This window comes from Falco naumanni, chromosome 12 (genome assembly GCF_017639655.2).
Source record: "Falco naumanni isolate bFalNau1 chromosome 12, bFalNau1.pat, whole genome shotgun sequence".
Classification (NCBI taxonomy): domain Eukaryota; kingdom Metazoa; phylum Chordata; class Aves; order Falconiformes; family Falconidae; genus Falco; species Falco naumanni.
Window position 1 is genome coordinate 18641338 of NC_054065.1, and position 22006 is coordinate 18663343.

The window sequence follows — 22006 nt, forward strand, 5'->3', positions numbered from 1 at the left end:
GCCCCGCCCTCCCCGCCACCCACGTCACAGCGCTCCGGGAGGGGCGGGCGGGGCACGGCCCCCGTCCCCGCCCCCACCGCCCCGCTGCCGTTCCCGGCCGGGGCGCCCCGCGTTCCTCCCAACCCACTGGCTGCCGCTGCCGTCGCTCACGCCGTCCCGCCCCCCCCGGTGGCCATTGGCCCTCTGCCCTGCAGGCCCTACCCTTCCTCGGTGTCATTGGTCGATCAGTTCGCCGCTCACCCGCCAGCCCCGCCCAAAAACTTTTTCCTAATTGGGCCGTTCCTCTCTGCTTTGCTAATTATTGGCTACGGCTCTTGTCAATCAAAGTGCCACTGCACGCAGTCGGTCTTTCTCCGCACCGGGTTTTGGTGTTGTTTTTTTTATTTTTAATCCGCCCTCGTAGCCTGGGCAGGACTGACGGAAGCGGCTGTCAACGACGGCCCTTGCCCCTCCCAGCCTCCCTCCCCCCGCCACATCCTTTCCCTCCCGGCGCGGTTTGCCTGCAGGCCATTGGCTCTCAGCGCCGCCAGTCCCGCAGCCTCTCTCGCCGCGGCCGCCGCTTCGCGAATCGGGCGTGAATCGATCGGTGGGTGCCTTCTCCTGATTGGACGTCGCCCCTGCCAATAAAGCGGGGCCGGCGGGTGCTGGGGAAGGGCCGGCAGACGCCGACGGAGCCGCAGAGCGCGTCCCGGCCCGCGCGCCGCTCCGCACGGCGATTGGCTGTGGGGCGGGCGAGGAGGGGCAGAGACGCGCGACCTCCCCCGCGGCGAGCGGCGGGCAGTACCCGTATGTGCGCGCGATTACATCACCGGCAGCCAATCGGGGGCGTGGGGCCCGTCTCCTGGTCGTGGGGGGGTGGGGCGGGGCCTCGCTCCCGCCTGCGGGAGCCGCTGCGGCTCGGGCGGCGGGGGGGGGTGCCGGGCCGGCTCGGGAGGGTGCAGCTGCCGGTTTTGCAAAGGACGGGGGCGGAGGGGGTGTCGGATCTCGGCGTTCCCTTCTACCGGCGGAGCTCGAGCGGGAGGGCGCCCCCCACCCACCCACCCCCCACCCCTCAGTGGGAGGCTTCTCGGGGGGCCATTTCTGCCGCCGAGGCCGCTGGGGGAGCGAACCGGGCACCGCACCGGGACCGCTAAGGCGCCGCCTGGGGAATAACGGCAGCGGGGGAGGCGGCCGCTCCGGCCCCTCGGCCCCGCCGGCTGCAGCGAGAGCCGCCCCGCGGGAGGCCCGTTAGCCTCTGCCGAGCCCCGACACAAAAGCGTTTGTTCGGGAAGGACCGTGCCAGTCCGGGTGACGGCTCTTCAGCCCGCGCCGTTCCCATCCCGGGCGGCGGGCTGGCCCGGCGGCTCGGCCCTGCGGAGGGACCCCGCTCCCGCCTGGCCCCGCAGCCCCGCGGCGGTGGCTGCGCTGGGGCGCTGCAGGCCATCCTGGCAAAGCTAAATGACAGGGAAATGCTGTCCCTGCCCTGGGCTTGGATACACCGCCCGTACGAGCAGCGTACACGTTCTCACACAAGAGCCTGCTGCTATCCCCTTACGTTTCTTCCCCACACACTTTACACATCAGGTGAATGAACCCTTGCCACAAGCAGGACTTGAGATCCTAAGTCGAAACACGGTTTATGTAGCATTTTTTATTTACACGTCTGTCTCTTCTGGGGTGTTCGCAAGGAGCCGGCCCTGAAAAAGATGGGCACTTTCCCTCAGGAGGTGGCATTCTCTCCCCCTCCTCCACATCGCCACGCTGGGGGGTGATTTTTCCCAGCTCTCCAGGGTTACGTCCGCGGTACAGAAAATACCGCGTAGCTTTTGGCTGTGAGGCCATCGGCACCGCCACTCACACGAGGAAACCCTCTGGAGGCACTTTGAGCTCAGGTGACTGATGCAACTGCAGCTCTAAGCGCCGAAGCTTTGCTTTCTGTGGGTTTTAGTGCGTCTACTCCGCCGTGAGAAGCTGGGAAAGGTCACTCCCGTGTGACGGTGCTGCTTCCACAGCCCTCGACCCGCTGATGGAGTTGATTGAGAATGAAACTTAGATTGCCTCAGCACGGGCACTCGTGAGCAAGCTCAGAAACGGCCAGAACGCTGAGGCTGCAGTTAGCCTTCTGTCACAGAAAACTTGCTCGTAGACAAGCTAATTTGAGTGCCCAGACCCAGCTGCCAATCAACCTAGTTAACTTAGCAGTGTCCACATGATCTGGGACTCAAGATGCTTTTATATATCTAGCTAGGGATATTTTTTTTCCTCCCCTTTCCCCAGGTTTATATCTCATAGTCATTTAAACACAATTTATGTATTATTACAGCAATGACAAATATAGCTAAAAATTACTGTATTTTCCGGTTGATGAATGTAAAATTCATTCAGCCTAGATACTGCTTGGACTTTTGAAAGTGTTTTTATTTCAAGTGATTCACCAGGAATTTTTTGAGAGTTTGTCATTCTTTAAAGTAATGGTAAATCTTGCACAGATTTCAGCAAGTACAGAACTGGGCTGTAGTTTTAATCAGGTCTCTGTTTACACCCCCTACTTTGCTTCTTGGCTGCCAGCCAGAGAGATACCATAGGTAGCATTAGATAATTTTGCTCAGTATGACCACGGTATACTCAGCTGCTACTGAGTCTTCCATCTCATTTACTGTAGCAGCCATTCTTCCCGCAGGGACTACTAAACAAAAAAATGTACAGAAATACTGGAGGAAATCACAAGTTAGTCTTTCAGTTGTCATCCAAACCTTCTGACCCTGCCTTTCTCCTTGCTTCTGGGTTGAACACTTTTGTTCGTATCCCCTTCATTTCACCTTCAGCTTTAACTGCATATATCACCTTATAACAAACTCAGAAAAAACAAAACACTTCCTTATCATATCACCTCGCTACCAGTATAACCTTTACAGAATTGACTTCCCAAAATAATGTTACCCTACATTATCTCTAAAGTAATAAAACATGTCCCCTATTGCTTCTCAAACATTACCTGCTTAAATGTTAGAGATTAATAAAAATCCACACCACGTGCACTAGTCCTTAACCCAGCACAAACAGCACATTCCTAGTCACTAGAAAATGCATATCTGGCTGGTTTATGTGGGCTAAAACCGAACACTGGCATTGCTCAAGAGCTGTGTGTGGCAATAGGCAAGTAGCACAGTGACAGGCAGCAGGGGTGGTGGGTGAAGTAATAAGTAGGAGAAATAATGGTTGTATGTGGCAATGTGGAGTTAATGGCTAATCTAGGGATTTTGTACTTTTTCATGGCTGGCCCAGTTAAGCTTCATCTAATATTACTACAGCAGGATATTTGTGAGAATACGTGTGTGTTGGATAGACAGTCATGTGTGCATGCCTGAAAGTGTGTGCATTTGTTAACACATACAATGTCTGTCTGATTCTTAGTGGTGATGAAAATAGCTGTGAACTATAGAAATATTAACCAATAAATGGGAAGTAGATTGTACAGGATAAAGACAATTTACAAATTACTATATTTGATATGCACTTAAGAGAAATGAAAGCGAATTCTTAACATAAAGAGTTTTTAAAATGGCTTTTTTTTTTTTTTAATGTTCTATTGATATTAGTAAACAGATCTGTCCTTTTAGGCGTAGTTGTTGATCACTCTCAAAAATTTGTTCAAACAAATGAACTGTAAAACAGGTCTTGACAAAATATCAGTAACTTTGGGAAACTACTCAATCTGACAGTGTTTTCACATTGTTATCTCAACTTTTACCTCTGTTTTTGAAAAAGTTAACTTTTCATCTGAAGCATGTATCCAACTAATGTTTTAACTGGCCTTCACACTGGTTTGACCACAAGTGGCAACTGCTCTAGTTTCACAAGAAAGCATTCTCAGACACTGAGAATATTCATGGTACATGAGCATTTTTTATCTGCAAAGCAAACAAACGCATTTTCAGCTGAGTAACTTCCCATGGAAATTAATTCACTAAAAAACAGTAGTTCAGTTCTTCGCCACTTCCCTGCATACCCCTTCTAGATTACACCATCTGTGAAGAAAGGAAGGAAATCACCACAGATAATAAGGTCATCATCATATTAAGAAATTAGTAGAGAAAATTTGGAAAGGTTCATGTAATGTTTCACCTTGGGTTTTGCTCAAGAGGAAGAAGGTTAAATGCCAATACAGCAACGGGGAATAGGAAGAATGTGGGACGGGTAGCAAAGAAAACGTCACAGATACAGAGGCAAAAAGCAAGTAATGTTACTGTGTCAAAATGAAATAACTGAAAAGTGGATATACTATTTCCAGCATTTTTTGGGGAAAAAAAGGACGACTATCACAAAACAGTTCAGGACATCCCCCCTGTGATACAAGAAAACTCATGGACTTCCTAACTGAAACACGTGGATTAGAGAGGATTTGCAGCTGAGGAAACACAGAACTAAAGATGGATAATAACATGGTAGGTTAAGGAAGCAATGTTCTGCAAATAAAACATGGGGAACAAAACAGCTCGTAATTTAGTTCCAATGTATTTTTGGAAAAGATGGTTATAGAATGTATTGAGAGGAGAGGGATGTGAGATTGTTACAGACCCCTGAAGGGAAGTTTCTGAGGTAGCTAGAAAACTCCATATTATTAAAGAGATGATACCGCTTGGATACAAAGAACCAGCCAGTGAGTTTTCAAATTCCTGGTTAACAGTTTGGGGTATACATGCTACTCATAATTGGAGGTGACATTCTGGACTGGGGCAGTCAATGAATTCCTCCTCCAAACTGCCACTAAGCCTGCAAGAAGTAAAGCTTTTGCATGGTTCAGGAATGTGCCCTTGAAGGCCTGACTGTAGATAATAACCTTGGCGTAAGCCATCACAAGTTGTGTGATCAAAGGTAGGGGTGAAAGTAAGAACATACTCAATTTTAGAAAGGCAAGCTGGGCTAAATGAAGGGGCCTGGCAATAAAATCAGCTTGTATGATGAAAACAGAAATCTGAATGTGGAAGAAGCCTTAGGTATGTTGAAACCAAAATTGCTGATTCCATTGGGATGCTGTATCCCACACAAGGCAAAAATTTTTACAGGTAGAGGCTTTAAGGCGTAAGTGGAAGAGAAGCGTCATTGAGGGAGAGGTAAGAATTATAAGCAGAGAGCATATAACAAAACAGGGGGGGGGAAATGGTCTGGTTCAGGAAAGATCTCAAATGTCAATGTGAGAATGAAGAGAGAATTTACCTGGAAAACCAGGTTAATTTAGACCTTGCATATGATATCTAGAAAACCAGCAAGATGTTATCCAGCTATGACATAATATTGTAAGAAAGAATTGCTGTTGCTTTCTGGTGAGGAAGAAGTGGGGTTTAGAGATAGTCTACATCTGATTCTACAACTAAATGCATATTTTGGCTCAATTTTCAGTAAAGATGGTGATGTTGAACACAGGGTTAGAGGGCAGGATGGCTAATAGCTAGGAGGGAAAGGAAATTGCTGGTATCACATCTAAGAAGAAAATAAAACACAGTCTACAGCCTCTGGGCAGGAAAAACAGATAATGCCCATTCCAGAAGTCAGAAAACAGCGTCAAATGAAATCGTTTGTCTCATAGTAAGCTTTTTAAAGTAAGTATAGCAGGAAATGAGAAAGCATAATGATTGTTTACAAAAGGTGGACCTTACCAGATTAATCTAATATCTTTCTTTGATAATATCATTCAACTTCTACATATGGGAGGAGATGACAGGAATTAGCAGAGCAGTACCAGAGACTAATGGAGTCGATGGACTATCCATAGAGGATGAAGTAAAACCTAATGATCAGAGGTGAAGTATCTGAGTAAATTGTTCCCTTTTATCTGCCCCCCACCAAGATCAGTTTTGCAATAAGCCTATTAGACATTTTCCTTAATGATGGACACAAGAAGGTGGTGAGAAATAGATTTGCAAATGACCCAGTGCTCGGAGGTACCAACAGTAAGGAAAACTAGGAAACCACACACAATTAAACTGATGGAGAAATAGAAAAGCAGTTAACGTCAAGAGTATAAAAAGCAAGATCTTTGAGGATTACTGTCAGAGATTTCCTCTAGCACCTGGGAGCTCATCACTTCAAAAAGATGATGGAGGAGGACTGAATATTCTATTTTATCACAGCGTGATATGAAATGCCATTCAGTTTCAGCATTAGAATGACAAATGCAATCTTAAGCATGGCTGAGCAACAGGTTAACTGCGTGCACACAGGCACTTAATTGGCAGTGTGGAAGTACTTACTCGGAGCTCCACACAGGTAGCCATAAGCTGGCTTTGGGTTGTAACAAACTGAAGGGGCTGATGTGCCATGATTATTTCTGTGGCCTTCATTTGAGCTTTGTTCGTGTTGTTAAATTGGGTAGGGACAAACAGCCACAAGCTGTCAAGCCAGTTTGTAATTAAGCCATGACTTAGCATGGCTTAATAAGTTACTACTCCACAGGCAAGCTGTAATAACTGCCTGTATACATGCTCCCAGCCCGTCCAGCTGCTGAAGCAAGATGTGTTAGTTTAAGCTACTATATGCTGCTATAGCATCCTAGCTGATAAGCAATGATTTGCTTTGGTAACCAAATCAGTTGTGATCATACTTTTCCTCCATGCTACTAGGAAGCCTAGAACTCAATGTAGTATTGTAAGTGGCATGGGAGGTAGACTAGTAGTGTTAGTTTTGTTAACTTCTTGCTGAGATGGCTACTTTCACAGACTAAAATTTTGCTAAACATTTTACCTTGATGTTAGAATAGCAATTTTTGCTTACACTACTCTCACCCATTATCCCTAATGTGTTTTCTTCATTATTACTGCCCTGTTTTGTTCTTCACTGACTATCTGGACTTCAGATTACTTTTTCTACTCTTTGACTGAAATATTTTAAGAGATCTTAAAATGCTATAAGAGTGGTCAAAAGCGTAAGCATTATCACTGTATAGTATTTCTGTTCTTAGCTTGTAAGCTTGTGTTATTGAAAAAGTCAATCAAATTTGGCTAGCAAGCCTGCTTTTAAGCTTCACAAAATAGACAACTTCTGGTAACAATAGCCTCTGTTTTCAAACATCTTTCAAATGCTGCATTGATACAAAGTTATACAGTACAGACCATTCCAATGAAAACTCAAAAATAAGCATGTGATTAAAAAAGAAACAAATTTGAAATCTGAAGAGATTATCATTAAAGTATGCTGCTATTAACTGAGATAGATCACGGTCGATGCAATTCCACTGCTACCTTTTCTTGCCCACTTACACATGTTCTAAGCACATCTCTAGTAGTAATCTAATAACAATTTAACAGCTTCCTACTTAATCTTTGTGATATTTTTCTAATTCATATTCACCATTAATGTTTAGTCACTGTTTTACCCTTCCTTACTGTAACTATGACAAGTAATTGCCTGAGAGCGGAAAAGGTAGCTTCATAAAATCAGGGACACTTTATACTTTCACACGTGTCCATTCACCATCTTTTTCTCCCCATTGTTGAGGGAGAACAGCTTGAGAGCCCCAGTGAGAGATGGGGCTAGTTACACACGTTGTTCTTATCCACAATGGGTAAGAAAAGCTGCCTAGAATGGGGCAACACATCAGGCAGAAGCAATCTGATCTCTGTGAATGGTTGGTATTATTCTGTGGATGTTTCTAGTGAGGGCATTCTGTTAAGATCAGCCGAGCTGTTAAACTGGAATGGATGTGACTCATCATCCTTCTGAGGGGAAAAACACCAGCAACCAAGCCATGCACAGCGTGAAGGGTTGTCGGAACACACAGCTCAAACGCTAACAATCACCAAAGTGGGTCTTGAGAAGATTCCTTTTTTTTTTTTTTAAAGACTGAGGGGGAAAAATGTCATCTTCTGACAGAAACTTCATGCACGTCCAGTAGGTCACTGAACTTTTTCCTAAAGAACTGAACTGCAGCAGGGGCTGTTGAGTAATTTATATATGCATGTGACTGATGAATACCACTTTAAGTACAAAGGAAAGATGGCAAGAAATCAAACAAACCAAGAAAAGTAAACCCACAGCAAGGGAAGGGCCTCTTTCTCTTAAAATCTGTTAACATCTAAACAACTCTCTGGTATCCATCCCAGTGGTGCATAACCCCAGAAGGAGTGTCCTAGTAGTCCAGAGCTGCAGATGTGACTAGTTGTGAACTCGCCAAAGGAAACAATTGGTGGTGACTCGGTGAAAGAGAGTCACCAACAGCAAACCCATCCGGTAAGATCAGCAGACTGCACACCAGCTTGCTGGGAGGTAAAGCTAATCCGTGTGATAGGCCAGAGGGATAACGCTGACTCCAAATGGAGCCCCTCACAAAAAGGAGCTAATTCTTCCTTCTCTGCGTTTCTGTAGGGTGGTTTGATAGGTGCTATCCCTGACCAGTGGCCCGTGTCAGACACTATCACATTGCAGCCATTTCAATTTTGAGCTCTGAGCAAAGATCTTAGCCTTCTGCATGCCAAATCCAGGTACATCCCCTGTTCAATGCAGTATCCACTGTTTAAAAATTAGCATTTTTAATGTTGAAACATATAAGCATGTAATGAATCTTCACAAAGAAAAGCAAAGCAGAATGTAGTCCAGGTTCCATGTTGTTATTTATTAAGTTTGTTAGTTGTTTTTTTTAAATTAACAGTGGGTTTTTTTTGCCAATTATATACTAACAGACAGAACAATTGTTTTAAGGTAAGTATGTTGTATTTAGTTTCAAAAGTATTGTTGAATCCTTCTTTGTCCAGTCATTAAATCCTTCCTAAAAAAAGAAAATGTCTGTATTTCTTACTAGCATATCCACATGGAGATTATTCATGACAAGGGTATTAATTTATATAAGCTGTTCTTCTGGCTTCTGGAAATTATATTACTGTTGGGACAGAAAAAGAAAAAATACCCCACTCAGATACATTCTCACCATGGTGACCTACGCGAGAACTGTCACAACAGATGCTGCTGATGCCACTACAATTTCCAGAGCTCCTGCTGTTCGTGTTGTTGCTGAAGAGAAAATCCACTGCCCTTCACTGCACTTAAAGCTCAGTGAGATCAGACTGCAGCTTAAAGATAATGTTCACACTTTACTGTACATCAGTATCAAAGAGAAAATGAGATGATCAAAATATGCCAACTATAATAATAGTGTCAACGTTAAGTATGCTGTGTTCTTCCTCCAAGGTACCGAGTGCTCTGACTCCCTCCTGTTTCAGCAAAGGGAAACTAGCCCCAGGATCACAGCCTTCGGTTCAGCTCTGCTCAAGCCAGAGTGCCACCAATCTTGGTAAGAATACACGCCAGGGAAGAAGTAGAGGATTGGTCCTGCTCAAGGAAAAAAAATAAAGTTTTTGAAACACTAAAACAAAGTAGTAGTTGTAGTTATCAAAGAGAAAATATAAAATATGTTGCCTTATGTTATAAAGAATAGACTCTCTGCACAATGAATATTATGAACTCTGTTCCCAACTCCACCAAAGGGCTGCCAGCTAAAATAAGAAAGTTGCACAGGTCCTTTTTGCCAACAGAACTGCTATGTCAGTGAAGTGCGTAAAAGCATATCTTTTTAACAGGCTACCTGTTACTCAACTAAATAAGTTTATTTCAAATGATTAGAAAATAATTTCTAATCAAAGATAATCTAAAGCTAGTGAGAAAAGGATAGAGGATTTTAAATGGGAATGTTCAGCTTCGAAGAAATTAATGAATTTTATGAATTTTACACTATGCAGTACAAAAATGAAACAAACCTAACAAAGTTGTGGTGATAGGACTTGACAGTTTAAAAGCAGTATTTCTGAAAGTGAAAGGGCTTACGGAAGACCTCCGATTAGCCTGCTCACTATCAAGAAACTCTGGCATAAATAACAGAGAAACTGCTGGGATATCTATAATTAACCATGGCTAAGGGAATTAGAGTTGGAAGTTACTATGGCAGTTGTAAAGCCTCTGATATGATAAAGTGAGCAAGTAAGAGGAACGAAAATTATTTGAGAAAATGCTCCAGACCCTAAACTGATCATCATTATTAGTGACATGCCATGTGTGAACTCTATGAATAAAGTAATCCATTTTTCACAAGCTGCGAGGTTAGGGTCTAATGTACAGTTGTTACTTTTATTGTATGTAATTTATAAGATCTGAAAAAGCCATGAAAAAAGGTTCATAACAGAAATTATACTGTCTGGGAAACTGACACCCAAAGCAAATTATGATTCAACTGACTGTCTAAGCAGGAACGTAAATCTAAGTTTGGGTTTGGAAATCGATGTGTCAGAGGACCACCATGTATTGGAGACAATTCAGGTTGAGATAAGCATAAACATGTCATTTGCATTCATCTAAACAGCTCGGGTTGATCAAAACTACCATACAATATATTAGTTTTCTTAAATTGAAGGAAGCAAGGGAAGGCAGATGGTCCAAAGAAACGTTCTGAAGTTCAGCCTCCCTTGCACTGAGCAGTTCCCTCATACTTTGGGCAGAGGCAGGCAGAAACCCAACCAAGAAGTACATCCTGAAGTTCAGTTGTACCAGCTCCTTGGCTCCCAGAACAAGGTAAGTATTGGAATTGGATTTTGTTTCTGTGCTTTTTGGTTTTGTGTTTAAGTGTGTTTCCATTTTATATCAGAAACTTAACTCTTGCTTTGTTAGCATAATCTTTTTTTTTCCTTATTTAACTTTGCCTGGTGATTTCAAGTGACTGTGGCAAGCACAAGGCACTATTTCTGAAGAAGCATCAAATCTAAATGAATGAGTTGGCACACATACCTCTTTTAGGATACTCACAACCCAAGAGAAATTTGAGAAATCAAGGCATTTCTTAACAAATAGCAAGAGTCAGTGTTACACTAGGGGGAGAAGTCTTTCCAGTGGGGCATTCATTGACCGCATGAGATTGCACAGTTGCAGGTGCCAGAGATTAAATCTCTTGGAGTTGATACAGTGCTCTAGCACTACTGAGGATGCAATGTATTGCAGGGAAGGAGAGGTGAGGCAAAAGAAGAGGTGGAACTCCAAGACAGTCAAGCAGGGAACTGCAGAATGTACAACTGCCATGATAAGCCAAATGAGGATCTTACATCCAGAAAGATTCAAGAAATGTAAATATTACATTCCATTGCAAAAGGGTGTAAGAACAGCGAAATTCCGAAAGCTAGAAAAGAAAGAATGACAACAGACACGGGAGAGTACTACTGTGCAAAGCTCTTCAATGGTAACAAGCTCAGCTTTTTCATAAAGTGTTTGAAAAAAATAAATTGAGAGGCTCCACAGCTGAAGTATAATAAATACAAAAGCAAGTACATAGTGGACACTGCCAAACACTGCTGGCACTGTAATATCACAGTAGGATGCTTAAAACCGGATCCCAGCAGTGTATAAGCTATAGAGATACAGAAAAACCTCAGTGCCAGTTTATTCAGCTAGAGAGGGACCTTTGGATACAGGCTTTGCAATCATGTATGTTTATCTAAGATAGGCCAGTGTTAGCTGAAACACCGTAAACTGCTTATTTGCATTGCTAGATGAGGCTTGGAAAATTTCACTCCTTGAAAAAAACATTACTCTTTCAATTATTAGCACGTCGCTATTACATTATCATTATATTTTTTTTCAAATCAGGAGTAAAAGAAGAAAAGATACAGTATTTGCAGAGACACAGAAAATAACAGGGGCATTCGGCCTCCAGTGGCTACGACTACCAGGTTTGTTTGTTCAGTCTATGGCCCTCTGGAACAGGCTGTAGGCCAGATGACTTGCTTTGGTAGTGGCAGTAGCCTACTTACCACCTCCCTGCCCAGTAATAAAACATGGGAAGGACCAGAGCCCCTGAGAAAGACGGCTTTTAGAAACGAGCTACTGTCAGAACAATTAATCCAGTAATCTGTCTTTTCTCCTCACAGGTCTGTGGCACCGCTTGGAGAGGAGGAGACCAACAGCGAGCTGTCCGAATTACTTGGCGATACTAATCTACTCTCAGCTTCTGTATTTCTTGGGTGCTTATCTCTTCAGCGTGGGAAACTTGCTGCAAGCGACCTGTTGTTCACATTCAGTGATTATGGCACTTCCAGGCAGTTGCCATGTCCTGCAGCAAAGGATGGACCAGAGCACATGGCCCTCTGCTGTCACTAGGGAAAGGTGTAGCATCTCAGATGTGGGCATCTGCTGCAGAGCATCTGACAGGATTTCGGCAGAGCAGAGTCCTTTGTGCATGCCTGTTTGATAGAAATTACCAATGGTCTCAGATGAAATGTAGACTATGACTGGCAGTGCAACAGCAAAAGGAGGAACGTTAAAAGGCAGAACATATGGGGACCGAGGTAGAAAAACTTATTTCAACTTGTATTCAAACCCTGTCATACAGCTACGTGGTTCTCCTTGTATCATGCCCCATTACATACAAAAATGTTAATGGCCACTGAGGGCTGAAGTAACAAAAAGAAGTTATATCTATTGTCAAGCACATTCAACTCAAACCACAAAACCAACAACTTCTGAATTCTAGTGACAGAATTACAAGGAAGCGCTGTGTGAACAAAGATGCAGGCAGGAAGGTGTGACTAAAGACTTAAAAGTCTGGGACTTTTGTTTTCCAGAAGCAAAACAAAGGACTGTACAGCCAAAGTACAAGGAAGTCAGTGAAGCAGAAACCACAGGGGATGAAGTGTCCACTCATCCAGCGCTTTCAGATTTAGAGGACAGGGCAATTTAGCGAATCCCAGAGATGAGAAGACAGAATCATAGACAAACTCTTGCAGATTAGAAATCATGCCTGACTGACTGCAGAAGCAAGAGAAGTAACACACACAGCCCCAAAACACTGTCAAAGCTGACATACTTTTGAGAAATTACATGAATTCCCAGAAAAAGAAGGAAGGGTACATGGCTTAGGGGCATCAACTGTTCTTTCAGAATACTGGAAAGGTGGAGAAAAGACTAGAGACCTCGATCAATTTACTGAAGCATTTGATCATGTTTTCAGGGAAGATACATGCATCTCATTTTCTGTTGCTTGAACATTCATTAGTCATTTGTCAGAAGAGTTTAAAAAGCAAATCATGCAGGAGTAGTCCAAGCAAATTTTTTTTTCTAGTTTTTACATAGAGGGTAAAGAATCTTGGAGTGAAGACAAGGCTATCTTAAATCCTGATCTAACATATATATGAGTCTGTATTAAAGAGTACGAGAATGAAGAGAAGCATTTATTTGGTTCCAAGAGAGAACCTCACTGGCATTCATCTCTTCAGTCACTGCAGCTTGTACTGCAACAAGAATTACTTTTCAGGCTGCTACATCACATCAGATTTTGACCAGAACTCCAAGTGAAACAAATAATTGGACTGATCATGTTCCCACTAAAGTCCACCATACAATTCCTATTTATTTCAGAAAAAGCAAAGTCAGTCTGAAGGTATTTGTAGTAGAATTTGAAGAACTGCTTTCACACCTAGTTTTATACCATTTAATTCTGTTGACTTCTGTGGGGTAATACATGATTTTTCAGTCTTAAAAATAAAACCACAATCAGGTCAATTTGTCTTTTTATTAATTATTCATTGCCTAAGCCTAGGGACTTATCACCGTTGAGGCCCACATGCACTGCTGCTAAAGCCATAGCAAAAAGGCAGTGATTATGTATTAGGCCTTTAGGTTCATAGCATCAGTAAATTATCACTGCTTTATGTATTTGCAATGTTTTCAGACAGACCTTCATACTTGGAAAGTACAGTTGTACTTATGCACATTATTTTAAAGATTTATTTCAAAGCATTCTGCAAAACATAATCTGAGCACACATTTAATAAGACATAAATACAAATTAAGGCAACCATTGAAGAAGTGTATCTGTCTCTGTAGTTAAAGCCTACTAAATTAAATTTTAAAGAATTCACTCAGACTGGAAATCATATCACTGTGTGTGGGCACAGAAGAAGGCTCAGTAAATTCTGGCTTGGTGGGTGAGTCAGCATGAGTCATCAGCAGACATACCGTCCTACGGTTATATGAATCCACAAGGTACATTTAGAAACATTTCACAGTAACAAAATAACGCCATCCTCCTGCTTTTTGTCTAGATATTATTAATGACAGCCCCAACTCTCCTAAAATATTGTAGGTGTTCTCAGCTCAACACCTAAGGTTAAAGAGAAGCAAATCCCTCTATTTTTGTTTTTTCATTAAGCAAAGCTAACACAAATAAAAAAAGCTGTTAGGAAAGCCTCAGGTTGCAAATAAAATCGTTACATAGTTGCATTACACTGACAAACAGCTGAGCAACATCTACTTTTCAGGTGGATTTCTGATTACTTGGTTAAAACCCAAGGAGTTTCTTTTTCTCTCTTCCGATTTTAATTGTTTCCATCACTCAAAATTTTAAGTGGGTAATAAGATGCTATGACAAATTAAGTTATTTAGCTGAAGTCACCAACTGTGTATTAAGCAAAATAGTGTCAGTTTTGTTCTGGAAGAGTTTTTAATTGTGGTGTGTTATTGAAAGACTCTGAATGCAAAGTAGACTAGCATTTGTAAGGCTGAAACTATGCCTGCTTTCCTCTCTCCTTTCACTTTTCTAAATTTCCATGGAAAAGTTAAATTGTTTACTCTGTATTTCATTTTCCACTGAAACAGATTTCATTTTCTTCCAACCTGTCATTCTATATACAAGTACTCAGTGTATCCCAATTTGCACAGCTACATAGGAAATGCATTTTTCTTATTAATTTTGGGAGCTCTAATATTTACTTTTTCTTTAGTTTTGCCAAAGATTAGGGAAATTCACAAGTATTGTAAACTGTGCTTACAATCTAGTGAATGGATTAGGATGGCCCTTGGGCATATACATACACAGCTATTTGGCTGACTGACCACTCCACAACCCAGTCTAGAAACCAAGTCTACTGCCATGATTAGTCATCCACTTGCATCCCGCTTATTACAGTGATGCCACACAGATGCAGCCAGATTCACATCAGCTAATCTAGTTACAAAACAGAGGCCCTAGTTCTATGAGATATATTAAAATCTGTGTAAACAGAAATGGCTTAACTTCTTATTTTAGGCCACAGACTCTTGTTTCCCATTCTCCTAATAGCTTGGCAAATGCATTCTTGATTTGTTCTCTCATTATTCTCAAGGGGAGGATGTTTCCTGGATTTACTTCTAACTTATGTTTTGGTTTACTAATTCCTTTCCCTGGAATTGTTGTTTTCTCTATATCACCTACTTAGCATTTCAGGCAATTAATATTGCCCTTCATATGCTATTGCTATATGGTAGTAGTCTTAGTGAAAACTTGTTTATTTTTTTAATTCTGTGCATGATATATTAACTCCTACATGCTGAGCAAAGGAGGCTACACTTGACCGTGCTGCTGCCTCTACTTATTTTTGTAAGGCATCGACCACAGCTGGAACTTGTCTATTGGGTTGAGCCCTTTGGCTGCATGAGGAAACATCAGTTTTGTGAATCTTGTTGAACCGAGGAGCAAACTAGTGCCATTAGGACAGGTTACCTTAGGCACACCTTGCGGAAGAGCATAAGCCCCTTAGAAGTTTTGCAAGAAGCTCCAAGGGCAAAGTGTGTTGCGAGTGTCAAGGCACCTTAATGCTGGATTTGGGCTTCCAGCCTTCAAGTACAACCACAAGGACAAACTCAAAGCCACATTTACCAAACATCAGTGCTGTTTACTCACTTGGCAATCAGGGTTGCCAACTCCCCACACACAGCCCAATGATTTCAGCACTTAACCCAAGTTGTAAATAAGATCAGTTGGAAACGTATCTGTTAATAGCTAGCAGGTTGCAGAAAATACAAAGAAAATTAGAAATACTTCAATCATGTTCATTCAATTATACTATTCAGCAATAGCTTTACTTGTAGGACATTGCTGTTTTTTGACTGTAAACGGAGAGCAGAAAACATTTTCTGCAGAAAAACTCATCATTGTAGAGATATACATGCAACATATGCTTATGTACATACACACACTTATCTTTTTAGAATATATCTTCAGCGTGTAGTCTTTCCACAGAAAGTAAATATTCAAAACACTTCGTATATTTTAAGCAGTATATCATAAAAAAATGTAAAGTAGCATCTATTTTAGTTAATTTGTTATCAAATGTTGCTGGAAGCAACACTCAGTCTTCTGATACATTGCTCTTTCTTCAGCATCCCTTACAATCCAAGTGGGTTGATGAACACTGGTTAAAATTATCAAAAAAGAGATAAAATCCCCATTCATTATGATTTCCATTAGCTACTGAAATTAACATTTACTGTAATTTTGGGGGAGTTTATTTCTGAATTTGCTATGATAAGGGGAAATCCACTTGAGTAGCTATACAACCAGTTCAGAACAAAGGATCTGTCAAATACAATTTAATACTTGGCTACAGAAGATGACATACCAAACAATAATTCTTGAGATACCTTTCAGGGAGGATCTTTCTTCCAGCAAAGACCATCAGAGCCTGAAAGAGATGCATGAAATTTCCTTTTCTTTCATCACAAATTCTCCCATGAGAAACATCAATGCTAAAGTTCAGACTTGCAGCTAAAAAATTCCAGTCACGCCTACGCCGATGAAGACCTTACGAGTACTCTAATGAGTAGGCCTGCAAGAGAGGAAAAAACACAGGTGTATTAACACAGGTGTATCTACTGCCCTTCTGTCCTTAAATGCTTTCAGGTGCATTTAAGTGTGAATCTCTGGGTCATGTGAGAGTGAGTCACTGTTTCTGCTTAGCATCTCTGCTGCCTGGGCAGTGGAACCTCCCCAGTACTCTGGAAGTCTCTGCTCACTCCAGTTGGGGCTGTTCGGGAGGGTGAGATGGGTTCATGTGCAGGTCTTTGGTATACCTGGGGTTAGGGCTGCTCCTCACTTCAGCTACACAGCCATTGAGCGGGTGTCTGAAAAAGCGTTGAGGTACCCCAGCCCCCTTTTAGACCTCACGTAGGACTCTGAATGAGGCAGTTCCAGCCCTTGTGGCTGGGTAGTGGGATAACAGTTTAAGTCTTCAAGAGGGCTTACTTCAAAGGTAGGAATGCTTTTTCTTAATATCCTGTGTAGTCTCTGTAATGTTTTTCTGATTTAAGTCATTCCTGGATGCGCTTATGACTTACTCTCTGTTTAAATAGCCTGTAGATGAATTCAGCTAAGGAAATATGTGGTCATCCTGTATCTTTGTATTGTGTCCTAGCTGGAAAGGGACTAGTAAAGGCTTTTTTTTTTATTCTAGCAACAGGCGGATTTTCCAAGATGAAACTGCTGAGTAATCTTGGTCATTTTCCAGTATGCTGCTTCATTTAATGTAATTTAGAGCATCGTTTTCATGCCTGTACCATTTAGGTAATTGTTAGCCAAGAGTTGCTGATAGTATCAAACATTCAGCTCTGTCACACAGACCTGCTGTTATGTTTTCAGCTTTGATAAACTGGATGTCAAGATCAGGTCCAAGTGCTGATATTTCAAATAATGAAGAAAGAGAGAAAATGAGAGAGAGAGAATGAGCAGAAGGAAATGAAGGAATGAAGGAAGCAAGCTCTGGAGAAAAAGAGCTAAAGTTTTTCATTAATTTGTTATGCAAAAGAACTTAAGCAAATATGTTAAATTATTTTTACCATTAAAAATATTATAGGAGTTAAAGACTTGCACGTGCCTGCAGGGCTATGATCTTACTTAGCATCATGGAGATGTGGTGAGATGGCTCCTATGACTGGAGTGTTGGGATGGAAGGATACAGGCTCTTTAGGAAGGACAGGCAGAGGAGATGAGGAGGTGGTGTCACCCTCTGTGTCAATGACCAGCTGGAGTGCATGGAGCTCCACCTGGGGATGGATGAGGAGCCCACCAAGAGCTTATGAGTCAGGGTTAAAGGGGAAGGCAGGGACAGGTGGCATTACAGTGAGGATCTGCTACAGGCTGCTCAGCCAGGAAGACTGAGCTGAGGAGGCCCTCTATAGATACATAGGAGCAGCCTCAACAAGGACAGGACAAGGGGTGATGGCTTTAAACTGGAAGAGGACAGATTTAGGTTAGGTATTAGGAAGACATTCTTTACCCTGAGGGTGGTGAGGCACTGGAGCATGTTGCCCAGAGAAGCTGTGGATGCCTCATCCCTGGAAGTGTTCAAGGACACGCTGGATAGGGCTTTGAGGTACCTGGTCTGGTGGAAGGTTCCCTGGCCATGGCAGGGTGGTTGGAACTAGATGATCTTTAAGAACCCTTCCAACTCAAACCATTATATGATTTTTCATCATCCTTTAATTTTCTTATTTGTTTGAGAAAAAGTCAAATAAAATTTCCAAAAGTAAAAATGAAGCATGACAGAATCAATTGAGGCTTTCTTATTGATAGTGACCCTTATACTTGGGCAATATTCAGTATCACTTCAAGGGTTTTTTGCACAGATGTGATGAATGTACAAAATGCAGGGCAGTGTGGAATCTGACAGTATTTTACAGGTCTATGTATGTTTGTTGACTGTATGTACGTAAATATATTTGTTTAATTCTCATGAAAATTAAACATCAAAGGTTTGACTTAAAACTAATCCCCAAGTTGACTCACATGCATAATATTACCCCTTAAACCTATGAAGGTACGCACTGCTTAGCTCCAGCTACCGCAGCTACAGGCAGAGAGTGGAGGGCTGGAGTTGTCAGAGCACTGGAGGTGTGGACGTGAGAGACAGAAAGGCTAGAGATGCGTGGGTGATAATGAGGTCCGTAGAGCATAGCTGTAAATCAAAAATAGCTAAATAAATGCCAGTTGTTTCATGTTCTCTTTTTGCACATCATTATGTTTGTGTAGACTGACTGTGGGCAGTGCTAGCATCTGAAAAAAAATTATGCAAGTGGATGAGCTAGCTTTTACTGGGTGGGAAAGTGGGAGGCAGTGAGGAGGCAGTGATAGAAATTGCAGGTTTTACATGTTTGGGGAAAAAAATCACATTAAACATGAGCATGTAAAAGCTGCTGGGTATCACAGTGCATAGCGCTAAGGCAACATTGCTCTGCTCTCTGGACTGATTGATGTCTAGATTTGACATCTAGTAATGCCAGTCATGACCCACAGCGAGCAATTCTGGAGCAGAAAATCTCCAGAGGGGGCAGGGCGAAGAGCGAGTACTGGCTACTTGGCATGGTTGGGACAAGGTTAGCTCTGGCTCAGTCAAAGCCACATCACTGTTCTTTTCCCAGTGAGTGCCTGACAGGGACTTGCCTGTGGTGTAAGCACCGTCCTTTCTTAGATGTCACTAGTGGTGCAAACCAGCTAATGAAAGGCTTATGTGTACTGCAATTTTTGCTTGGAAAGCACGAGGGCATGTGAAAACCAAGTAAGAGGATGTTTGTGCTGTTTGTGGATAATGGGCAGATGGGGACAACGAGGTGTGTGGGGTGGCAGAATGGCTGGCAGGACTGTCCTGCACAGTGCTGCTGGAGCTGGGCAAGCCTGAGGCTTCCCTGGAGGGTGCTGATGTACATGTTCTCCAGCTGCCTCCATGGGAGGCTGGGGTGGAGTGGGCAGCCATGGAGCAGACCTGGGGATAAGGACTGTTAAGGAAGTGCTGCCAGAAGACAGTGCAGTAGAAACCAGTGCATGTAAAACTACTTAATTATACAGTGCTTAATTATATATATTATTTCTAAATGTAGAGAACAATGAGTAGGAGTAGCCCATATAAGTCAGTTGCCTGCAAAGTAAAAAAATTCCGTAGGTACTGCAGTTGGGTAAGTGAATTTTATCTTATACGTTTATTTCTCTTTCTTTTTTTGGAAATCCAAAAAGCTTCTTTTGTAAATTTGCATAGCTGTTGACTTGCTAAGGGTAATGCCACTAACTGTGCTGGCAAGAGAAGTTCTCCCAAAAGACTAAAAACTGTGGGCTTTATTTCTTTTCACATCACTGATTCATCGCTTGCTCTCCTCCCTCAAGATTTACAGCACGTCAGGACCTGACTGGAGGAGCTGTCTGTCATACTTCCAGTTAATCAATGACCTACTTTATTATTACATTTAAAGCATGGGCTCAAAGAGAGGCTTTTTGCATCGAGTGAAGATCTGATCAATAACTGGCATGAAGGACACTGCAGGGAACAGGGCTGTGGAAGAGTGAACAGTTTTTACTAAATGTCACTTCGTGACACCTCTCCTTGGTAGTACAGTCTATTTTAAGTACAGCAGGATGTCATCATTCCAGTTACTCTTTCAAATACAGATGTGCAGATTGTGGAAATACATTAAGCACTGAACTGGAAGCCTTTAATATAAATATTAGCACATCAGAAGGAAACAGAACAAATTTTATTTTTGCTCCCCATCATTTAATTGTATGTATCTTCTCTGATACAATGGCAAGTACAATCCAGCTCAGCTGGACTCAGAAAGTCAAGTGGAACAGTGTGCTGAAAAAAAAAAATATTTTCTACTGTACTAACAAAGGCAACTCTGTTAGGAAACTTATTTTGTAAGACAGCTGCTGTTTTGGGGGACAGATCTGTTCCTTTGTGTCTTCTGTGTCACAAACACTTCATTTCATTAGAGAAGTAACCACTTGTTACTTTTACGCACCTCTGGAAAACTGCCACAACTAGGAGAGAAATTAATCAGGTTCTCCTTTGTCTCATCTATCACCAAGAGGATTACTGTTGTGGTTTTATTACTTACATATATTTATTTATATGTAGCATATACAGTTATGCTTCTGTTAAACCTCATTTAGCCAGTAGAGTCAGTGGATTTATATTGGTTTCACCAATCACCGAAACCACCCATGCACAGGCACAGCTGAAGAATGATTTGACAGAGCCTCTGTTGTCACTGTCAGGACAAGAATTGGAAAGATCTTGAGTTTAAGATCCAGGCGGAATTTGCATGTCACGGACTGATTGATGTCTTAGGTCTGGGTTCATCTCACCTAGCTGTAGGCAAATGTTTGAGTCTATCAGAAGAGTAAGCAGTAACCCTCACGTCTGCATAGGGTTACTCATGAGTGACAGACTGAGTCAGCCCACCTAAGATCTGATGCATTTTCTGAAGGTTTCTGTCTTTCTCCATGAGTCAACACAGGAAACCCAGTGAGACCCTGCCCCTACCTGGACACCCTGGGAAGCATTAGCGCTAGCTGTTACCAGTCAAGGTCTTCATGTGCTCAAGGAACGGTCCTGACCTGGGAGGAGAGGACTGATAGATCTTTCTGTTGTAAGAAAAATGGGAATTCCCTAAAGTCTTGTGCCTCTGTTAACTTCCCCAGTGGTTCTGAAAAAAAACCTGAACTCTTACACTTGAAATGTGTAGGGTTTTCAAAAGAAAAAGCTGGGTCCAGCAGTAACCCCTTTCCAACGATAGCAAGCACTCTTCAGGAGAATGGAATCTTGTGGAGCCAGAAGAGGTACATGCTAATGAAATTGGGGTGAAACCATGTTGCTCTTATGATTTTGGTTCCTGCCCTTCTTTGCATAAAGGGAGGAGTTCCAACACTTGCAATTTGTGCTCTCTGCAGTGCAAAACCTCATTACATCACTTACCTGAGCTGTTATTCTGCGGCTTGGAGTAAAGCAGCCATTCAAAAGTGCTACTGAAGACGGACATCTGCTCCTTCTTCCCTGAAGTCAGAGTAGTTTTGGGATAGCTGAAAGGATAAAAAGGAGCTGAAAGTACCCAGCATCACCTGTTCTCTCCTAATATCAATACCTAGGCAGGGTAATATGTAATCCTATCACAGGCGACAGAAAAATACAGGTAATACCTCTGAAACAGGACTTTAATAAGAGTAAGGTCAGGGCCGCTCTCCCTGCTCTCTGGATTCATTATATGTGGAGAAGAATTGCTGTCAAGGCATCAAAAGCTTTGTATATGAAGACAAATGCCAATACCTGAAGCTAAGTACCTAAATAAGCATCTCGGTTTCAGGTTCTTGTCAACCATGTGGCTTTGGCATTTTGTGAAATCTTTCAACAGGAATGTATTGGTTTATAAGCACGGTTTTGAAATGCCACGTTAAGCTAAGTGATAACAGGAAAGCACA

General features: G+C 42.4%; 1 protein-coding gene across 2 annotated transcripts; it reads left to right on the forward strand.

The window, feature by feature from the left end:
• The first annotated feature begins 8139 nt into the window (after positions 1–8139).
• Positions 8140–13484, forward strand: LOC121096463. Of its 2 annotated transcripts, XR_005830518.1 has the most exons (5): positions 8140–8456; positions 9160–9262; positions 10461–10533; positions 11599–11681; positions 11880–13484. XR_005830518.1 is itself a non-coding variant. In XM_040612399.1 (4 exons), exons 1-4 carry the CDS (start codon positions 9106–9108, stop codon positions 12197–12199), a joined length of 633 nt encoding a protein of 210 aa, XP_040468333.1. In that variant the 5' UTR covers positions 8140–9105; the 3' UTR covers positions 12200–13484. The 2 variants fall into 2 exon arrangements, 1 of the variants encoding a protein (XP_040468333.1); XM_040612399.1 differs by having other exon boundaries at positions 8140–9262.
• The last annotated feature ends 8522 nt before the right edge of the window (positions 13485–22006 follow it).

Coding starts and splice junctions, on each gene's coding strand:
- LOC121096463 (XM_040612399.1), top strand. CDS start 9,106: ATGCCAACTATAATAATAGTGTCAACGTTAAGTATGCTGTGTTCTTCC. Junction 9,263..10,460: donor CCAGAGTGCCACCAATCTTG/GTAAGAATACAC, acceptor TACTTTGGGCAG/AGGCAGGCAGAAACCCAACC. Junction 10,534..11,598: donor TCCTTGGCTCCCAGAACAAG/GTAAGTATTGGA, acceptor TTTTCAAATCAG/GAGTAAAAGAAGAAAAGATA.